Below are 20,379 nucleotides of genomic sequence, written 5' to 3' on the forward strand. Positions count from 1 at the left end.
TGTTACGGCCATGATTTGCAGAATCTTTCAAACGGAACTTGAGAAATCCTGTTCGCAGTTTGTGAAGGGGGGCACCATTCAAATTCGGCGGAAGGATAAGCTGGTCGAAATTTCGGGAGTTTTCAATATGCGCAATGAACTACTTTGATATGAACAGTTTTGCTTATCGCATTGTTGAAATGACCAATTGCATCATGGTTAGAAGATTCAGAAAGATGCATCCATTGTAGGACAGTACCGTTGCTTGCTCAACAAAGAAATCAACCAGGGCCCTTTTGTTTGTCTGCGATTGGGACCAAATACTAACAATGCCCAATCTTTTTCCTATATCTCATCTGCGCTGAACAACTCATTGCCATGATGATCCATGGTATTCAACGAGCTTTGTATGCAGTGTAAAAATCACCCTTATGTGCATTTCCGATTAACACTATCGAAAATATTTTGGCCATTATTTTTTAAGTATTACGGTATGGTTATACCCAGTTGCAGGCGTTACCGAAAATTCTTGTCTTTCTACTTGGCCAGCGAAATCGTATGGGACTATCTACTAGTATAGCCTTCATTTCCATAACAGTACAAATCCCAAAACGTGGACATAGTATGGGTTCCATGGAATAGAGGTCCTCTTGTGCGCTATTTTTCTGAGGCCTGTTGTTGAACCAAAGATCAATATCAAATGCCTGGTCGAAATGCCAATGGTTTCTGTTGCAAATAATAAGTCATATGGGGGGGGATAACGAGATTTTAAACCACAACTTGTCTTCGATCTAAGAGTTCTTTCTTTTCCTCCTTCCGTTGCACAGCACAATCCCAAGCTCTTTCTAGAGCTTTGTAGGTACTGTAGATATGTCCCTGATGACTCGAGCTTTGTGTGTGAAAAAACGATATTCTAGGCATCTGATGAGGCACTAATCACCCTTCACCAAATTTGTCACCACAGAATTTTTTTATATTAGTACTGAAAGTTGTGATATACCACTTGTTGTATAAAGGTTATCATCCAAGTAATTCTTATTGGTATTTAATTTCCTTTCGTTTTTGAACGGTAAGATCAAAATTCTTGTTTATGTTGAATGCAAAGCAAATTTTTGCTTCTATGCCTTATCATACTAAGAATATATCGGATATATTTGCCTTGCAACCGATTTCATTGACATACCATACCCCTCCCCTCAGAAGTTTACAGCATATATGCATTCTCCACTAGCATCAGATGCTGAAAAAAATAGCATTCACGAGAAGGAAGCGCAAATTGAAGAAATCCATCACGAAGAGCACAAGGATGACATTTCGCCCGAGTTAGAGGCTCTGCTTCATACAGATCCATTGACTGGTCTAACTTCAACTGAGGTGCTAGAGCGAATAGCAAAATTTGGCAAGAATGAGCTTCCCGAACGTAAGAGGAACCCTATCCTTAAGTTGCTATCGTTCTTTACCGGTGCTATTGCATATCTCATAGAGATAGCCTGTATCATTGCTGCTATCGGTAAGATATGTTCAAGGGTTTATTTCAAAGATCAAGAAAGACGGACTAACGTTTTTGCTAGTTGGAGACTGGATTGACTTTGGTATCATTCTAGCGCTTTTGCTTATCAACGCCCTTATTGGATTTATTGAAGAGGCAAAGGCAGAGTCGGCTCTAGATGCATTGAGGCAGACTCTGGCTCTCAAAACAAGAGCTTGGCGTGATGGAAGACTTCAAGAAATTGAAGTCGTTGATCTGGTTCCTGGAGATGTCATCGTTCTGCGGTTAGGTGACATTGTCCCTGCTGATGCACGCTTATTGGGCATTGGAGCCACTGGCGAGGCCACTGAAGGTGATCTACAAATAGATCAGTCAGCTCTAACAGGTGAATCTCTGCCAGTGAACAAAAACAAAGGGGCTGTGGTCTACTCCTCTTCTATTGTCAAGCAAGGTCAGCAACTCGCGGTGGTTACCAAGACTGGAGCAAACACATTTATCGGACGTGCTGCCAACCTCATTGCTATCACTACCGAAGAGGGACATTTCCAAAAGGTCATCAATAGAATTGGAAACTTTTTGATTTACTCCACCGTCGTACTGGTGGTTATCATCTTCATATACCAAATGGTCAAGTTTAAAGGCACTCCTGCGGGCGACTGGAAAAACGTATTGGAAAATTGTCTGGTCTTAACTGTGGCTGCAATCCCAGTCGGCCTTCCAACTGTGATGTCAGTCACTATGGCGATAGGTGCAAAGCAGTTGGCAGCCAAGAAAGTCATTGTTAAGCGACTGACAGCCGTGGAAGAGATGGCATCTGTATCTGTTCTCTGCTCAGATAAGACTGGAACCTTGACCCTCAACGAACTGACATTTGACGAACCTTATCTTGCCAACGATTTCACTGCCAATGACATCTTGCTTTACTCCTATATGGCGTCTGAACCTGGTGCAAATGATCCTATTGAATCTGCTGTAAGAAGAGCAGCTGAGAGTACATTATCAGAGCTTCAAAATAGGCAGAGCCAGCATGATATTCCAGGGTACAAGATCACTTCTTTCTTGCCTTTCAACCCCACTACAAAGATGACTCAAGCAACTGCTGTCCAAGATGACGGGAAAACTTTCAAAGTAGCAAAGGGGGCTCCCCAAGTTATTATAGGACTTTGCGGTGGAGATGATGATGCTGTTCGTGCAGTGAACGCTCTTGCAAGACGTGGATTGCGTGCACTTGGAGTTGCACGCACTGTTCCTGGTGATATTGAACGATATCAACTGGTGGGCATGATTTCCTTGCTGGATCCCCCTCGACCTGACTCTGCCGAAACCATCCTCTCGTGTAACAAACTTGGTGTTGATGTTAAGATGATAACTGGTGATCAACTTATTATCGCCAAGGAAGTGGCTGCTCGTCTCGGTATGGGCAGAGTCATATTGGACGCTAATCATCTCGTCGACCCTTCCAAGTCTGAAGAGGATGTGACACTGCACTGCCAGAGAGCCGACGGTTTCGCTCAAGTAATCCCAGAACATAAGTACAGAGTGGTCGAGTTGCTTCAAAAGAAAGGTTTGCTGGTCGGTATGACAGGTAAAAAACAGAATCATTTAAAGTTTTGATCAGATTAAAACCACCAAAAAGTGACACAGACTTGTGGGTTAGGTGACGGTGTAAACGATGCACCTGCTTTGAAGAAAGCGAACGTCGGCATTGCTGTACATGGATGTACCGATGCTGCAAGGTCTGCAGCCGATATTGTGTTGCTTGCTCCGGGACTTTCGACAATTGTGGATGGTGTTACGACCTCTCGTGCCATTTTTCAACGTTTGAGGTCTTATGCGCTGTACCGGATCACATCCACCATTCACTTTTTACTGTTTTTCTTCATTATTACCATTGTCGAAGATTGGAATATGCCAGCTGTTCTGTTGATTATGATCTGTGTATTGGTAAGTGAAACTTGAATACGACCATTCCAATATGGCATACTGAATTATAATTTTTTGGTTTGGTCTTTGGCCACCTAGAACGATGCCGCCACTTTGGTCATTGCCGTCGATAACACCCAAATTTCACAAATACCGGACAAGTGGCGCCTTGGTCAGCTAATGGTACTGTCAACAGTGTTAGCGGTGCTCCTGGCTGCGCTTTCATTCGGCCATTTTTATGTGGCAAGGGATGTATTCCATGTAGCACCTTTTGTTTTGCACTCCATCATGTATTTACATATCTCATCCGGTAAGACCCAAATCTATTTTTTTTTGGTGTCATGTGCGTAGATCTTTGCTAGACGGTCTAATATTTCTTGGCTCTTTTTGATGGATAGCTCCTCATTTTGTGATCTTCTCGACTCGCGTTCCTGGATACTGGTTTGAGAATGTTCCATCCATCACCTTTTCAGCATGCATTATCGGCACACAGATTGTTGCTCTTCTCTTCTCAGTGTATGGTGTGTTCGGTGAAGGTAAGGGTTTAGTCACATGATGATCTTCGGTACAGAAAAAAACGATCGAAATAAGCTTAAAATTTTCCCTGTGTTCTCCATATGTAGCTGAAGAAGTTGCTGGATGTGGTTGGGCTTGGGGGATGGGCGTTCTTGGCATTTCACTAGTGTACTTTATGCTTCTGGATGTAGTCAAGGTCTGGATCTTCCGAGCCTGGTCGTTCGAATTTACTGCCAAGCTATGGCCCACTGCTGCTCGTAAGCACACCTTGGAACAGCGTAAATTGGAGGCAAAACGATTGAAAAAAACCACTGCAGCCTGGCACAAAATTGGAAAAATAGTGGAGATGCATAGAGTCGCCGCTGCGTTCAGTAATCAATAGGGTCCTCCATTCATACCATATCTAATAATACAGGCATTTGTTCCTGTTCCTGTTCTATTTTATTTTTACTTTCAACCTTTTCTTTTTGGTTTGGTGGGATAAGCTATAAAGGAGAAAAATTGACTGTAAGCCGTTGCTGGGTAATTTCGTTGATTTTTTTCCAGATATTTGTTTTTCTCTTCTTTCTGCTTGCCATTTCTCCCTCCGCATTTTGGCTCAGACTATGAATGATGAGGCTATTCAAACCGACTCTCCGGAAATGTTGACGCCAGATATGAAAGAGTTTAGTGAAGAGCAGCCGCTTTTAAAAGCGTTAGAAAGGGCTGCAGATGAAATCACTTCCTTTCAAATGCAACGCACTCTCAGCGAGCAAGGCAACAATTCCCTTGATGAACCCAATGCCAATGCGCTGCTACCTCATGTTGCAACATTATCAACATTACTCAGAAGGCTAGACACATTTCAGGGAGATCAAACAGCTGAACACTCCAAGCTAGATGACTTCCCAGACCTCATCAACCTGTCTAGCCTGGAATCCAACAAAAAGCCAGCCATGGATTTAAGCGCTCTCGACAAGACCATTTCTCGAGCTGCTATACTTACTTGCGTCATATCTTTAGGAGCTTCACTTCACTCAACGTTGGCTACCTTCACTGGGCAACTGAATTTGGTGTCCGCTACCTACACTGCAGGTTGGGTAGCCATGACCAGTTTTTGGGCTCGTTCCACTCTATCGCTCATTCGAAAAAACTCCAAAAAGAACAAATACTTGATTGAGGCTGCGAAACGATCTTCCATCATTGCTAGTGTGGCCATCGGCACTCAATACGCACTATCATCGCTCTATCCAAATGTTGTACCACCGGCCAAACCGTCGCACACCGTCGCTCAAGTATTGTGTTCGTGCCTATGGTTTTTTATTGCTCGTGTTGATGAAGATAAAAATAATGCCATCGGAAGCGTCGAGCAAAGTACCCGCGATCAACGATCCAATATAAAGTCTTCTTTACAAGACTACGATGACAAGCGGTCCACCTTTCTATCCACATTAGCCAATGAAGTGGAGGACGCCACCGTTATGCTGACAGCAACTTTGCATTACTTTTCACCTAGCCGAATTTTGGAAGGTTCTCATGAACTTTTATCTGCTTGCTCGATACCTGTTCCGATTGCCAGCATTTCGGCCATTAATACCACCACTAAACAAGTACGATACCTCAGTGCGCAACTTCCCCTGTTAGCCCGATTATCTCTGGCTCAAAATGATATAGACATGGACATAGAACGCAGTACCGTCGAAAACGAATTTGACATTGGCGATATGTTGCAAGCTGTGGGAGACACTATGGCTGGTATTGCTGCTAAACTTGACGTCAAGCTCGTCATATATCATTCAGATAATGCACTTCATTACACTAATGTCAGAGGCGATGAAGATGTCTTGCGACATACCTTGATTAACGTAAGTACCTTCCCCGGCTTTCAGGGTGACTATATGCCGACTTTCGAATCGCCGGATGCTTGTTATTAATCCTATCATATCTATCTCAGTTGGTGAGAAATTTGTTAGACTCATGCTCCAGCGGCTCCTGCATAGAGCTTGGATTGAATGTTACGGCCTTGACCGGCGACTCCGAAGCTACTGCATCTAAGCTTCTAATTACATTTGCCATGACCCTCGAAATGTCTTTAGCCAGTGACAATAGCATCCTTCCCAATGCAAATCTCACTAGCATGTTATTGGCTCACTTAGGAGGTAGCCTTGCTTTGGAAGACATCGACGACCATAGTACCAATTTCGTCATTCGACTGGAAATGAAAGAAGGCCAGCAAATGGAGCGAGTTCATGAATCGACAGAAAGACCGCACGAACGATTACATCGGCAGTTATCCAATATTCGATTCTCCGATGAACCTACCCTGGAGGACTTGAATGTCTTTGTAAACCGCTTATCCGGAGTCAAAGTTGTCCTGTATGCCACCGACCAAAGCATCTTTGCCAAACATCTTACCAGTTGTCTCGCCAGCTGGAATGTCAACATCAGCCATGTGTCGGTGTTCAAACCCATTGACGATGAAAACTACTTCCGTGCCAGCGACAGTGAAGTCACCACACCAGGGTCTGAGACCAGCGTAGCCCAAAGCTCCATTTTACATGTTACAGGAACACCTGAAGTGACAACAGCTCAAGGTGAACACAATCTCAAGACGGCGCCACCTACGTTCATCTTAATCGATGACGATGTGCATACACTTGAACAGCAACTACATGAATTTAGAGCGAATGCAGCTTTGGCTCAAGCAGCTCAGTCATCTCGACGACACAAGAGAGGAAAATCCAATGCCTATTTGAGCCAAACCACTGCCATCGTTCACTTCACTTCACTATCAGAGTATAAGAAAGTTCGAGACACAATCAATTGGTTCAACGCTGTGTCTGTATTACATCCTCATTCAGTTCCACAAATTATTGTGGTGCCTAAACCTGCGGGACCTCGCCGATTCCTTACAGCGCTTCACACAGCTTGGAGTAATGCCGTCGTGGAGCCCCAATATCTTCCTATTGCTACTTCACCTTCCAGTCCAATGACGCCTTCCTCTCAAAAATCGATCTGGAACGGAGGTTTGATTCCTAACTTACCGTCACCTTCTCATGGTCTGGATGAGTCTGGAATAACCAATGAAAGCGGAGTTCACCTTCAGCGCCGACCCGGTAGTGGGATCTATAGTCCGCCTATTGCTCAAACTGAAGAATCCAATTACTTCACTGCAACAGGATCAGGCGGTAAGGTCGGTTCGCCTAGTGGTTTGCATGCCCATGAAGTGCAAGGTTCTCCAACCGGTGTAACTACAGCTGAAGGAGTTTTGTTTGATCCAAGTAACAAGAGTACAGGCTCAAGTGCCAGCAATGCAAGCAGTTCGCGCTCAAGCATCACTCGGTCCTTCAGATCTCCAAGTACTTCAGTTGGTCACAATACACGTCGACGATCAAATACAGATTTACGTGGTGCTACTGAAGCCTTGACACCTGCTAGTCATATCAATTTACCTGTTGGATTTCACCAGCCACCGCTCGATCAAGTCTCGCCAGGCGGTAGTCCACTCAAGATATCCATGACGGCTGTTTCAGACTCACCAGCTGGTACTCCCTCGCCACATCCTTCCCTTCCCACCCATCCCACAGATACCCTCATCCCTCCTGAAGACATTGTAGCCGTTGTGTCGCCTTCTAGAATTCCCCTCGATATACCACCACCTGAACTTGCTATCGTGGAGACACCCGATATTTCTCCTATAGCGAATATTCTACCAGCTGCCAAACCTGTGGAAAAGTCATTGGCTATTTCTCGAAGAAAGCGAAAGGAGAAGGTTGCCCCATCTGGTGTAACTAGCCCTCCTATTAGTGTATTGATTGTAGAAGGTAAATACCACGTTTGCATCCTTCTGCACGATATCATCATTCCGCTCACACTCCCTATCCCTTAGATAACGTCATCAATCAAGCTATTCTTTCTACATGGATGAAGAAACACAAGATCAAGTTTGGAACCGCCAGTAATGGTCAAGAAGCATTGGACAAATGGAATGGTGGCGGTTATCATCTCATTCTGGTACGTCGTTGGGCGAGCGAGCACCTTAGATTGCGATGTTTTGTTTCTTATTCTTTTTTTTTTTTACAAATAGATGGATATTCAGCTACCCGTGATGGACGGTATCGAAGCAACACAGCGGATACGTGCCATCGAAAAAGAACAAAAAACTGGAAAAATACCTAGACAGACAGTGACAGATGAACCATCCGTATTTCGGTCTCCAGTTATCATTGTCGCGTTGACCGCGTCATCCCTTGCTTCCGATCGAGAAGCAGCTCTATCCGCTGGATGTAATGACTTTTTAACTAAACCTGTCGATCTTGTGTGGCTGGAAAAGAAGATCATTGAGTGGGGCTGTATGCAAGCCTTAATTGATTTTGACAGTTGGCGAAAGTGGAAACGATCGGAAGGTGTGGAGCCAAAGTCCACCACCAAACCGGCTGCGCCTGCTGTACTTCCACCCACCACAACACCGCCAAAAGCCGACGGTTCAGCTACGACACCCTCGGTGGCACTTTCCCCAAGCAGGTCTTCTGATTCGTCTGCTGCTCGTAAAGGTGTACTTCTGCCAGGTGCATCTGGAATCAAGCGACGACCGTCTTCGGCGGCAGAAGACAATACAAAAACTGGTCGACGACCCTTGAGTCGACATAATTCTGAACCACAAATGCAGCTTCATGAAGTGAACATCAAGCCCAGTGTCAGCCATGACACAAGGGCTGGCACGTTGTCACCAATCAAGGAAGCAAGTGGCTCTTCAGATGGCAGTGTAAAGGCGATGAGTGATCTCGCCAGGGCTGAATTGCAACAGCAACAACAAACCAACTAACATAAAATACATTCCTGTCTCTTCATTCCTTTTTATTCCTTTATTGTCTTTTTTTTCCACCTCAATCGCCTGTCTGGTTTATTTTTTATTTTTTTAAAAAATAACCTCGATCCTTCAGCACGTTGTACATTTTATTTTTTCGTTTTTTTATTACTGTTTTGTTAAAAATAAAATTATCCAGCCATGGCATCAAAATAAAATAAAATAAAAAACACACAACACCCACGCGCAGGGTACTCTTCTAGAGGTGTTGCCTTTCTCATATCGAAACTGCAAGCCAATTTGCCTTTATCTCAGCTATTGACGGGGGATCCTCGCAATGATCCTCCATAAATGTAAGGGAACTTTAAGGAGATGGCTGGTCCATGCGGGAACAACGATATATGGCCATGTTGGTGGGAAGTTTCAATCTTGGCCTCCTTAATGCTAGCTTGATGTGGTTTTCGTTCTACCCTGTAACGCTAAAAGATATAACCTGTCCATTTCTTTATTTTCGATCTTTGATCTTTTGTACTCTCTTGCCCCTACTCCTTAATTCTTCAGCTAGCGAGCCCAATTTCTACCTGTTCTCTTCCATTTTATCTGCAAACACAGGTTCTTTTCATTCATTCAATTTTATTACCACTCATTCCTTTAGCCATCCCATACAAAAAAAAACTCCACTCCCTTCCACATACTTTGTAATGTCTATGTTCGATCGACGAGTCGCGCCACATCTTTCTAAGCCAATTTTCAGTTCAAACGTGGATTTAACCACGTTTGAAGATAGTAATCACCTCGATATATTTGAAAAGTCGAATTCCAACATCACGCATGATGCGGTCAAACGAGCCACAAGCACACAAGCGCTTGCAGATTTCTTAGCCAGTACCGGACCCGAAGAGTTCTTTGAAAAAAACGCAGCTAAACGAGGCTCTAAATTATTTTCACGTCTTCGAAAGAAAAATTCCACCGTTGCCAAACCTCCTATCAATGACACTCCAAGAAAATACGTGGAAATTATTCCTAACTACCCACAACCTCGCGACGATTGGAACAACGGTGCTGCACCAGTGTCTTCGGCAGCTACCAAATGTGCCATGGAAATCTCAAAAGCTCTCTCAGCGCACAGTCTCAAAATCCCACCTCAACAACCACCACCGTATCAAGCCATCAAAGATATGACCCATGTTGAGCCCAGAAAGCCCCTCAAGGAAAATCGCAGCCCCAGCCTTTCTACGACCACGGTTCCTCCCATTCCTCTAAAAAATGCTAGAAGAAATTCAAAAATGAGTTTAGCTTCTTCCTCGGGTGAAACAGTGACTCCTGTAGAAGATCGTCGCTCAGATGGCGGAGCACGAAGAAAATCTGGAAGACGCTCAAGCCGGGGTCATGAGATGGACCTTGTTGAAGCTGCCTTGTCACACCGCATTGAAGCACGACGAAAATCATTTGCTTCATCTAATAGAAGTTCATCAGCTACCACTGCAAGTGACTTTGTAGCCACCGAAATTGCCAATGAACACGTCAAAGCCCTGCAGCTGACTAGTGCAGGACAAATTGATGCCATTGAATCCAACAGTCACAGAAAACGACGAACTGCTACCGTGAGTAGTGTTCAAAGCACCAATACAACCGCTACATCCCCTGTATCCTCCACCAGCACAACGACCATTCCCGCTGCCGCTCTTAACCGACGACGTATACGCCATGCCCAAGTGCAAACTGCCGATCTCCCCTATATTTCCCGCGGCTCCGCCGTCACCATCGAAACTCAAACCGATACAACCTCAGAGACAGACAGTGACACTATTATGACAGAACGAAAATCATCTATGCTTGAAGATGACGACTTGACGAATGAACTTTATCGAACTATCGAATTATTGCAACAACAACTTGCCGAAGAACAGCGATCTAAACGGCGACTAGTGGCCGCCATGCGAGACTCACGGGACAAATCCGAACTGCTGAGTGCTCTCGCCTATAAGAAACTTCGAGAACTATGGGAAGAAAAGTGCAAATGGGAAGGAGATTGCCTTGAACTCAGAGATCGATTGATGGAACTAGAAGGCTCAGAGAGCGGTAGCAGCATGTAAGCTTGAGCATCTATGCTCCAAAAAGAAACAAACTTCCCCCCTTGCCGAAAATAACCAACCAGCCAACAAAAAAAAAAAAAAAAGAAAACGGCCATCATTTCATTCCTTCTAAACAAACCCTAGCACTGCCCTCTCCAGGAAGTTAACCATTTCCTACCTAAACAACCCAAAAAAAAAAAAAAAACAAACATTGAACCGATGTCCTTCTCTATAACCTCCAAATCTATCTATCGCCTCCCCTCTAATGCTTCCTCTATTACCCCAAACTTATTAGTAATTCATTCCTTAACCCAATGCACCAATCAAAACAGAAGTTAATAAACCTGATTGTAACAAAATGTTGAGTAGGGTTTATAAGCTAGATTTCTAATGACGACAATAGGTCTCGTGCCCACAGCCCGACCAAGTTTGGTTTTTGGGGCCAGGCAGTAGTTTTTGGCTTTCACTTATTTTTCATTTCTTCCTATCCCATTCTCTGAGCATTTCAAGGACGTCTCTATCACCAACCTCTAGATGGGTCAAGCATTTTCTCATTCGCAACACGAATCAAACAGCGACCGACCTCCTGCCATTTCGACGGATGATTCCTCGGCATGGAGTACTGCGGTAGATGGAGGGGGTACCTCTTCACCCTCCATATCATCACGAAGAAGAGTATTGAGGTATCCACTTTCAAGTAGAGGGACACGACGGCCTAATCCCTTACGTTATGAACCTACCGATAGAGGAGTTCAACCACAGCCATCACCTGTCCCCACACGACTCCTGACTAGATTACAACAAAGACTACGTCGACCCACGGCCAGTGGTTCAGAAGCATCGTCCCTTGTATCGCCTGCTGAAAGTATGATGGATATCGACAGCCCCGTGCCAGAAGCTTCCAGCATAAACGGGTCTCGAGCGGAGGGTGAATTGGGGAGCGGAGAAGATGAGGCTAGCCAATCCAATTCCACGCTTTCCAGATTATTGACAGAGGTCATTACTTCGGCGGTACTGGATAGTTTGAACCAACCTTTTGAAGGAAATGAGGAGGGGCAGGAGGTATCAAGAAGACAAGAGGAGGAGGAGGAGGAGGAGGAGGACGACGACGACGACGAAGACGTGGAGGTACAAGGAGAGGAAGCAAGCAATAGAACGTTTCAGCTACCTAGAGAGCTTTTCCCTTCGGTGGAACGGTCATCCGAGCTAGGGTCCTTTTTCCGCATGTTGCGTATGCCAGCGTCGACGTTTCGAAGCAGCCAAACAGGTGAAACCATGCCAGTGTTCATTATTGGCTATAGAGCAACACGGAGCAGAGCCAATCAGGAGGAAGAAGGGGAGGAGGAGGAGGGTCAGCAGGGTAGACGATGGGTGATTTACATCATCAGTGGTAGCGGGCAACACAATGACTTTCCGGCAAGCTTATTTAGTGATAATCCAAGCTATGAAGATCTTATGATGTTAAGTCACTTTCTTGGGCCAGTACGGCCGGTCACGGCGACAGCGCAACAAATTGAAACCATCCCTATTACCATTTATCGCAAGGATCAGATGACGGAGATGATAAATGACAAGTGTCAAGTGTGCCTTGAGGACTACGCTGAGTCACAAGAACTCCGAATGCTTCAGTGTAAACACGGGTTCCATAAGGACTGTATTGACCGGTGGCTGACTGAAGGGCGTAATTGTTGCCCGATCTGTCGGGGTGTGCCGGTTCCACATGCAGACGACAGTTGAAGCACTCCATTGGTCAGCTGGTAAAATGGGGGTTTCACTCCTGCTCTGGTTTCGCTCGCCCTTACAAAAAAAAAAATTTCACCTTGCTATATAATCACGCAAATTTCTCTTTCCCTTTCTCAATTCAACAAAACCGTACTTTTCACTTGGAAAACTAGGATGACAAACGACGTCACTCCTAACACCACAGTCATTGTCGATGATGCTGACCTGCTCGCTATCTTAGCTGATGACGATAACCTATTACTACCAGAAGACAACGACGAATTGATCATACAACCCACCTTGGAGTTTCTACTCTCTCCCAATTTACCCGAACTACAGTCCGATGATGAAGGTTCGGAATTATCGTTGACGTTACTGGATGACGCACCGTCTCGAAAACGGTCAAGAGATGATTTTGAACAAGACGACGCCGACCCATTTGGCTTCGAGCTGTTGGATGTGGTTCAATTGGAAGACCCCCCTCATCTCGCCAAGAAGCCGTTTGTCAACGATGAAGAATTGAGCTTGGATTTCCTAGATGACTTTGAATCCAACCCCGAAACGATTGAACCCTTCATCACTGTGTAATATTTTTTTCAACCAACACTCTCCCCCCAACTTATGGCCAAAATGGAAAATATACGCTTAGTTTTCCGGCCTATGTACTTATCTCACCTTTGATACATATCTCACACTTGTACAACATACAAAAACATCCTCTTTCCCTTCTATTGCATCGCCTGTACAGTACAAAATAAAAATTAAAATTCTCTCAGTGCGTGAAACTGCAACGTGTCAAGCTAGCGTTTCCGACGCTTTCTAGAAATAGTGCGCCTGTTTCAGCCCTGGGCGGTAGGACCCACCCAAAAAAGCTTCTATTTCTTTATATTGCGTAAATGCTTGGGTTTAGGGTTATTTGCACATCATTTTGCACTAAGTAATAATTAGCTAACCAAAACAATTCATTAATCTAACCGCCCTTTCCTATGCAGTTTTTTATTTTCCCACTGGCGGTTATTTCAACCAGACATTATGAAAAATTTTCACTGGCCCCATGTTAAGAGACAGCTGCTTGCCGAAGACCCCTGTTTTCCAATGCCTTTGTTTGCCCCCAGCTCCGTAAGACTTTCGAAACCAATGTCGCTGATTTTTTTGTTTTCATGCTGCGTGCCCTGAGAAATTGTTAGATAAATTCCGCACTTTGACTCGTATGAGGTCATCCATGAAAGCCTGTTAAAACGCTGGGTTGGTTCTTCTGGAGGCCCGTGTGGGAAAAGGTCATGGCCATGCCACTTTTTGGTCTCAAATGCAGTAAGTGAATTTGCACAAAAATGTCATCGATTCTCTTTGTTTATATGGCTGGGGGTTGCGTGAGCTTAAGCAAAAAATTTAAGCATGCATGGCGAAGCGAGTTTCACACAAAGCCTATTTTCCGGCTATTGTTTTGCCTAAGTCGCTTTTTATGAAAGAATTCAAGCCTATTCTCTGGCCCGCTCATGGTTGGGTTGGCCAGCTTGTTTGAATCGCACCATGTCCAATTCGCTCAATATTTCCGCCGCCAGCCATGAAGGCAAACTCTTCATCGTCAAGCAATCCGTCGAAGCCAATCCGAATGCGGTCAATACAGTTGACGAGGTAAAGTTACGTCTCTCCATTAGCGTGACATGCCTTTCCTACAGATCCAAACTCAGCAGCTAACGCTCCATTGACTGACGCAGGACGAAAGAACGCCGTTGCACTGGGCAGCGTCGGGCGGCCACCTTGATATCACCGAATACTTGATCCAGCAAAAAGCCAATGTCGATGCTGCAGACGATGCAAGTATACTTGTTTTTGATGTGTTTGAAACTGCAACGGTTGAGATCGCTTACGTGTTGTGTGCGATCTATAGGCGGGCTGGACTCCGCTATTGATAGCTTGTAAGTTGACTAAACCGAGGAACAAATTCCCCCCCACTTGCCTAATGACACTGCACACTAGCATCAGCAGGACATACAGCGGTGGTCAAGTTCTTGCTCGAAGCCGGTGCCAATGTGAATGCGCAGAATGAATCGGGTCAAACCGCATTGTAAGCTCTATTGGACGCTTTGACCCCCTTTTTATTTATATCTCCCACTCATTGTATGCCGCCAGACACTATGCAGCTTCAAAAAATAGACTGGACATTGGCAAAATATTGATTGGAAAAGGCGCCGATGTCAACAAATTGAATAATTTGAAACAGACTCCCATGTAAGTCTCCATTGCATCATTTCCTTCTCAGACGCCTTCCATGACACACCTCTCTCTGGCAGCCATCGAGCAGCCGCACAAGGCTACAGTGCGTTTGTCCGTATGCTCATCACCGACGGCAAGGCCAAAGTCAATCTTCGTGACAGTGTGGCCAACACTGCGTTGCATCTGGCCTGTGAAGAATCCCATGGCGACACTGCAGCCCTTCTAATTGAAAACGGAGCTGACCCTGATATTTTGAACAAAGATGGAAAGGTCCCTTTGGATCTCTGTGCCACAAAGCAACTACGAACCTATATCGAACGAGCCATGGATGCATGAAGGATTTCGATGATTACAATGAACGAGGGAAACAACCAATTTAAATGGTGGTCTCCCGTAAAATGTTATATTATACAAGGAATAAAGAACGTGTTTGAACTATAAACAGCGGGAAAGCAAGTCTTTACAATGTCCGTGCAGGGTGGGGACTATAGACAGCGCAGGACGAAAGGGGAGGGAAATATGTAACATAATCGCGGCGCATGTGCCGAATTAATTCACTGGATTCGAGGAGGTTGTGCTTGTAGAGTAGCGTCGTTCGATGGTAAGGACGTCAGGAACACCTAATTCAGCCTAAGGGCAGGTCAGTATCTACTCTTCCTTATAACCGTCATCTCCAAAACAAAACTTACCTTTGCTTCCAGAGCAACGTCACTCGCGGGTTGATCCTGTTGGTATCCACATTGGTAGAACCCGCATTTCTCAGACCAAGCGCTGAGACATGCCCAACAGAACCGGTACCCACAAAGTGAGCAATCCACTTTATTGCAGCCTTCATCGCGGTGAATCATAATGGAACAAGAAGGGCAGCATCGGCTGTAGAGGTTAAAAGGGTTTAGTCACAAGGAAGGATAAAATCATGCATGTACATACACATATTAATAGATATATGTTTCGGTTGCAAAACATCAATGCTTTTTCCTACCTGTTCTCAAACTTCCATTTAATCGTATCTAGTTCATCGGATGTTTCGCTGATCGACAAGTTGAATTGAAGGTTCTCTCGACAAGTCATGCCAGGATGAGAGAAAGCGCCACATCGTAAGCAGGTAGCTCGATCACACGTAGTGCTATAAACAAAAAAAACGTCAGATTTCGAATGGGGAGCTGTGCCTGATTCATCTCAACTTACCATGTAACATCAGGAAAGTAAGCAATATGTGCAAATTGCAAGCTCTTCCAATATTCTGGAACAATCTCCATCGATACAAATTGGCGAGAGACGTTAGCGGCAAGTTGATGGGCTTGCTGCTTATCAAAGTAAGCACATGTCGAACATGAATGCTGATCACGGGTGTCGATGCAAGCCAGTAAACCAGATATGACATAGTGATGCATTTCTTTAACACAACCATTACGATACGATTGTCCACTCTTCCGATCACGCTGGAATCGAGCTAACATCGCTACTGTGGTCATGGTCACTGGTAAGCAAGGCGAGGCGCACAGATCGAGAGTTCGGTCAATCATATCGCGAATCACTTGAAAGCGCCTGATTAAATATAGGAAAGGATGGGGTTAGGATCCTATCGTGGAGGCAGCCGGTTTTTTTTTTTTTTTTGTTGGGTTTCCCAAAAATGAGATGACTTACGTCTCACGACACATGCGAATGGAGTTTTCATGTCTACAGGCGACCAGCTCAGTATCACAGTCTTGGCAAAATCTTGAGAATGGTCTATAGGGTTGATTGAACGCATTGTACTTCTCCACCAACGCCGGAGATACAAATTTGGCCCATTCGCTTTGTGGTATACATTCTTGGCATACTGCAGTAGTGGAAAAAGTCATCAGCCATGGAAGACAGCTTCCAATCCCCCCTATTTCACCTCAAATCTCCATTTTAACGTACCAGGGCAATGTATCTTCTTCACTGATAGACCCCAGCTAGAATTAACGGACTCCTCAATATATCTATTTTGTTTACCGGGCAGATGAGAAGGAGGCGATCAGTCCAAGTCCAGTCAGCCACGTGATAGTGGTGGGTAAATTGGAAAGCAGCATTGACAAAAGAAAATGGGGGAGCTTACCTTGCAAAACAGTCTGCACAAAACTGGTCTCTGCAGGAGTCTAAGAACAAAGAGAATTTGGAATCTAAGCAGATAGAACATCGTTGAAGCCAAAAGTTCATGTCGTCGCCACCCATGTATTCCGCGGTATCTTCGTCTCGAATGATGTTGGCTTCTGACATCTTTGCCCAGAGCTTTGATATCAGGAAGGACAGGGAACGAAAACATATGGCGGGTAATAGTAGGGCAGGGTAAAAGATGTAAAATAATGGTACACAATAAACGAGTAACAGGTTGAGGATATTGAACTTTTGCAGCAGTTGTAGTGAAGTTTCATCAAGATCAGGGAAAAACCATGATAATGGTTTACATATGTCTGACAACCGCTGTGAGTTGCTTTGTTTTGCAGGCATGATTGCTTTGAAGTGGGGAGAGAGAGAGAGAGGAACCTGGTAAGTAAAGAAAAAGGGAAGGGAAGAAAATGCGGAGTGAATTGCTTTGAAAATGATCATTCATGGGCGTCATATGATCTAAAGTCCGCTCAAGCAGGCCTGTCACTTTTCCCATCAAAGAGAGCCTCTATGATGAGATATCATGCAGCTTGGAAATATGCAGCTACTTTCTAGTGGCTTCATCTCATATTGAATACCATTCGTTCAATTTAATCATAACCAACTCACGTTTGAGAGAAAAAAGTTTAATGCTAGACCAGCGATGGCTTTTGTGCCAGACTCGGCCCGTTTCATACCATCACAGACACTGACTTTCAAACTATTTTTTTGGAAAATTTCAGTCCCTCAGTGCCTACGCGAAAAGATTGGGATTTTGTACACCACCATGACCGACAAGTATTCCAAGCTTAAAGTCAAGGAATTGCAGGGTAGGCAAACACTTTCATTCTAACTCGCATTCGGAAATTTACTCATCAACACGCGTAGAGTTGTTGCAGAAGCACGGCCTGCCACATTCGGGTAAGAAGGATGAGTTAATTGACCGATTGGTCAAACATGACGAGAAAAAGATGGATGATTTGGCATTGGAAGAGGAGTTCGGCAATTTGGAAGAATTCGACGAAGCGAAATTAGAGTGAGTATACTGTCATTGTGGGATCTTGCCATTTTTCACAACCCTGACCTGTTCCTTCAGAGAACTAGCACAGGATCCGGAATTTAAAGCTATGCAAGCCGTTGATACCGAAAAGCAGAACACAGCACCGAAAGTTGAAAAAACAGAGGAGATAAAAGAACCAGAGGTGCAAGTCAAGCCTGGCAGCGAGTTTAAATTCACCCCCATCAAGTTTGATGCTCCAGCCGACTCCACTGCCACTACCGACGCAGCCGCTAAATCAGAGGCTGAGAAACGGCTGGAAAGAGCTAAGCGATTTGGCGTACCAGTCAAGGACGAGGTCAAGAAAGAGCTTCGTGCACAAAAGTTTGGAGGCAACAACGCACCAGAAACTGAACAACCAAAATCGCCCTCTCCAGCTGCTGCCAAACCCGCTCAGGTAAGGATTCAACTATCCAATTTTTTTCCTAGATCTCAGCGACTAACGAGCGAACATTAGACGGATGAGGCTCTGAAAAAGAGAGCTGAGCGATTTGGTCTACCTACAAAGACTCAAAAACCTGCTGGCGGAAAGGTTGCTCAAAATAAACCTGCACCTGTGTTGGATCCAATTGAAGAAGAAAAGAAGCGAAAGCGCGCAGAGCGATTCGGTAGTAAACCTGAAGAGTCGGTACGTACCAAACTGAATGATTTAAAGTGTAACACGCCCTGAGTTTTTCACAATATTAATCATCATCCCCTTGTAACAGGTTAAAAAGACCAAGGTAGAATGATGATAAGGATGTTGTTTTTGAGCTCTAAAATTAAAAGGATCAAAGTATACAATGAAAGATGATGTAGTATGGTTTTTGAATAGTTATATTATATATAAAATGATGATACTATGGAATTCGTTGTTAATTTTCAACTCACATTTTTTTTTTGTCTTTTTTTTTCATACCGCTCACATTCCCAACCCATTGTCTTATGAGACTCAAGCTAGGTAATGCTGCGTACGCATAGTGACCACCAGCATGTTACAATTCCGGATCTAATGCTTTCACTCCAGCATGTTGCCAATTTGCGCCAACATGGCGTGAGCCACAACGCAATATGGAGCTTGCCGACCTTTTGCTAAAACGGTAGGCTGCGGTAGCTGCGTTTTAATAACCTTCAATAGCCTGACGCTCTACCTGCATATAGATATACCCCCGGCGACATGGATGTGTTGGTTTTGCCCGAGATGGCCTTTACAGGTCAGTTAGCTGCATCATCGGCTTCTGGATTGTGTGTCACTCCGGCTATTGTATTCGGTCCGTTATCTAACCTTTTCATTATCTTTTGTCTGATTCCGTAGGATACTGCTTTAAATCTGCAGAAGATATACATCCTTTTGCGGAAGATAGAACAATGGGAAAAACAGTACAATGGGCAGCAAAACAAGGTACGTTGAGTGGCTCAAAGATATGCAATGTTATTACACTTTTGCTCAGCCAAATTGGCCAAAGTGTGAAAGTAAACTTGCTATATTTCTGAGATACACAGGAGATTTCGCTAATTGAAACATGGCCCATCTGCTTTGCGTCCTTTAGCAATACGCCTCAATGCGTTCGTGATGGTTGGTTACCCTGAAGTCGTCTATGGTAAGTTCTCTGCCCTGTCATAACCCACGTCACGATTTAGGTTAACAATGCGTGAAAAGATGGTCCAGATGAGCCCCCAGTATACTATAATAGTGCGTGCTTGGTTGACAGACAAGGGAATGTGGTGACAACATATCAAAAGACCTTTTTATATGAAGTGGACGAGGCCTGGGCTCAGGAAGGTCCTGGATTCAAATCCATGTACATTGAAGGTTTAGGACAGGTAAGGAATGATTGGAACAAAATTTTTATATTCAAGACGTCTCATTGAGCATTCATTCATATACTATAGGTGGGACTTGGCATTTGTATGGATCTCAACCCTTATCAATTCAAGACAAGTTTTCATGACTACGAATTTGCAAAGTTCCATATGGAGCAGAACACCGAACTTCTGCTATGCTGTATGGCATGGGTAGGAAGCAAGAGTGAGGATGAGGAAAAGCACTTATCTACCATAGAATATTGGGCAATACGAATGTCGCCTATGCTTGACCGAAAACCTCTTACAAGGCAAGGTACTGTCTTCGTAGCCAGCAACCGGCATGGGCTTGAAGAAGGCAAGTTAGAACCATTTGCTACAGCGTTTCGGTCATGTTGATAACCAAACTCTCTAGGTGTTACATATGCTGGTGCAAGTTGTGTCATGCGCTTAGGTCCTCCACGACCTGTATTACTGGATTGTTTTGACAGCTCCGATACAGGTGTTCTTATTGTTGAGACTGATGTTGGAAACGAACAATAGCATACCATCATCTCCTCCTGTACATAGCTGAAAATAACACTATTGGAAGTTGTTCATATAATAAGGATATTATAGATAGGGATCTTGCTTCATAAAGGCATATTGTTAAGAAATGGTATTTTGACGAGCAGGTTTTTTTAAAAAAAAAATGGCAAGCAGAGAAAATAATTTTGGCGAA

The 20,379-nt window shown here is 44.3% G+C and overlaps 7 protein-coding genes across 7 annotated transcripts; 6 read left to right on the forward strand and 1 right to left on the reverse strand.

Moving 5' to 3' along the window:
* Positions 1-1,194: 1,194 nt before the first annotated feature.
* On the forward strand, positions 1,195-4,289 carry K450DRAFT_288324 (uncharacterized protein; the record flags this gene model as incomplete). Its single annotated transcript, XM_051593543.1, has 6 exons — positions 1,195-1,489; positions 1,551-3,053; positions 3,126-3,412; positions 3,491-3,701; positions 3,790-3,921; positions 4,015-4,289. The coding sequence occupies 6 exons, from the start codon at positions 1,195-1,197 to the stop codon at positions 4,287-4,289; spliced, it is 2,703 nt and encodes a 900-aa protein (XP_051448923.1).
* Positions 4,290-4,483: 194 nt separating this feature from the next.
* Positions 4,484-8,935, forward strand: K450DRAFT_276918 (uncharacterized protein). The gene is made up of 4 exons (XM_051593247.1): positions 4,484-5,751; positions 5,841-7,710; positions 7,776-7,900; positions 7,974-8,935. Exons 1-4 carry the CDS (start codon positions 4,513-4,515, stop codon positions 8,709-8,711), a joined length of 3,972 nt encoding a protein of 1,323 aa, XP_051448924.1. The 5' UTR covers positions 4,484-4,512; the 3' UTR covers positions 8,712-8,935.
* A 282-nt stretch (positions 8,936-9,217) lies between these two features.
* Positions 9,218-11,137, forward strand: K450DRAFT_220592 (uncharacterized protein). The gene has a single exon (XM_051585580.1). The coding sequence runs from the start codon at positions 9,395-9,397 to the stop codon at positions 10,787-10,789; it is 1,395 nt and encodes a 464-aa protein (XP_051448925.1). The 5' UTR covers positions 9,218-9,394; the 3' UTR covers positions 10,790-11,137.
* A 1-nt stretch (position 11,138) lies between these two features.
* On the forward strand, positions 11,139-12,584 carry K450DRAFT_220598 (uncharacterized protein). Its single transcript, XM_051585581.1, has one exon. It carries the CDS (start codon positions 11,303-11,305, stop codon positions 12,503-12,505), a length of 1,203 nt encoding a protein of 400 aa, XP_051448926.1. The 5' UTR covers positions 11,139-11,302; the 3' UTR covers positions 12,506-12,584.
* Positions 12,585-15,094: 2,510 nt separating this feature from the next.
* On the reverse strand, positions 15,095-17,222 carry K450DRAFT_220610 (uncharacterized protein). Its single transcript, XM_051585582.1, has 7 exons — positions 16,791-17,222; positions 16,613-16,674; positions 16,355-16,529; positions 15,896-16,255; positions 15,690-15,833; positions 15,397-15,580; positions 15,095-15,337 (listed from the first exon to the last, which is right to left on the reverse strand). Exons 1-7 carry the CDS (start codon positions 17,180-17,182, stop codon positions 15,257-15,259), a joined length of 1,398 nt encoding a protein of 465 aa, XP_051448927.1. The 5' UTR covers positions 17,183-17,222; the 3' UTR covers positions 15,095-15,256.
* A 239-nt stretch (positions 17,223-17,461) lies between these two features.
* K450DRAFT_220618 (uncharacterized protein) lies at positions 17,462-18,747 on the forward strand. Its single transcript, XM_051585583.1, has 5 exons — positions 17,462-17,649; positions 17,708-17,855; positions 17,918-18,273; positions 18,334-18,504; positions 18,584-18,747. The coding sequence occupies exons 3-5, from the start codon at positions 17,947-17,949 to the stop codon at positions 18,605-18,607; spliced, it is 522 nt and encodes a 173-aa protein (XP_051448928.1). The 5' UTR covers positions 17,462-17,649; positions 17,708-17,855; positions 17,918-17,946; the 3' UTR covers positions 18,608-18,747.
* K450DRAFT_220623 (uncharacterized protein) lies at positions 18,748-20,318 on the forward strand. Its single transcript, XM_051585584.1, has 8 exons — positions 18,748-18,816; positions 18,883-18,955; positions 19,017-19,069; positions 19,171-19,257; positions 19,406-19,456; positions 19,516-19,679; positions 19,749-20,016; positions 20,074-20,318. The coding sequence occupies exons 1-8, from the start codon at positions 18,801-18,803 to the stop codon at positions 20,199-20,201; spliced, it is 840 nt and encodes a 279-aa protein (XP_051448929.1). The 5' UTR covers positions 18,748-18,800; the 3' UTR covers positions 20,202-20,318.
* Positions 20,319-20,379: the final 61 nt, after the last annotated feature.

Source organism: Umbelopsis ramanniana (assembly GCF_025399195.1).
Source record: "Umbelopsis ramanniana AG unplaced genomic scaffold K450scaffold_3, whole genome shotgun sequence".
In the NCBI taxonomy this organism is placed as follows: Eukaryota; Fungi; Mucoromycota; class Umbelopsidomycetes; order Umbelopsidales; family Umbelopsidaceae; genus Umbelopsis; species Umbelopsis ramanniana.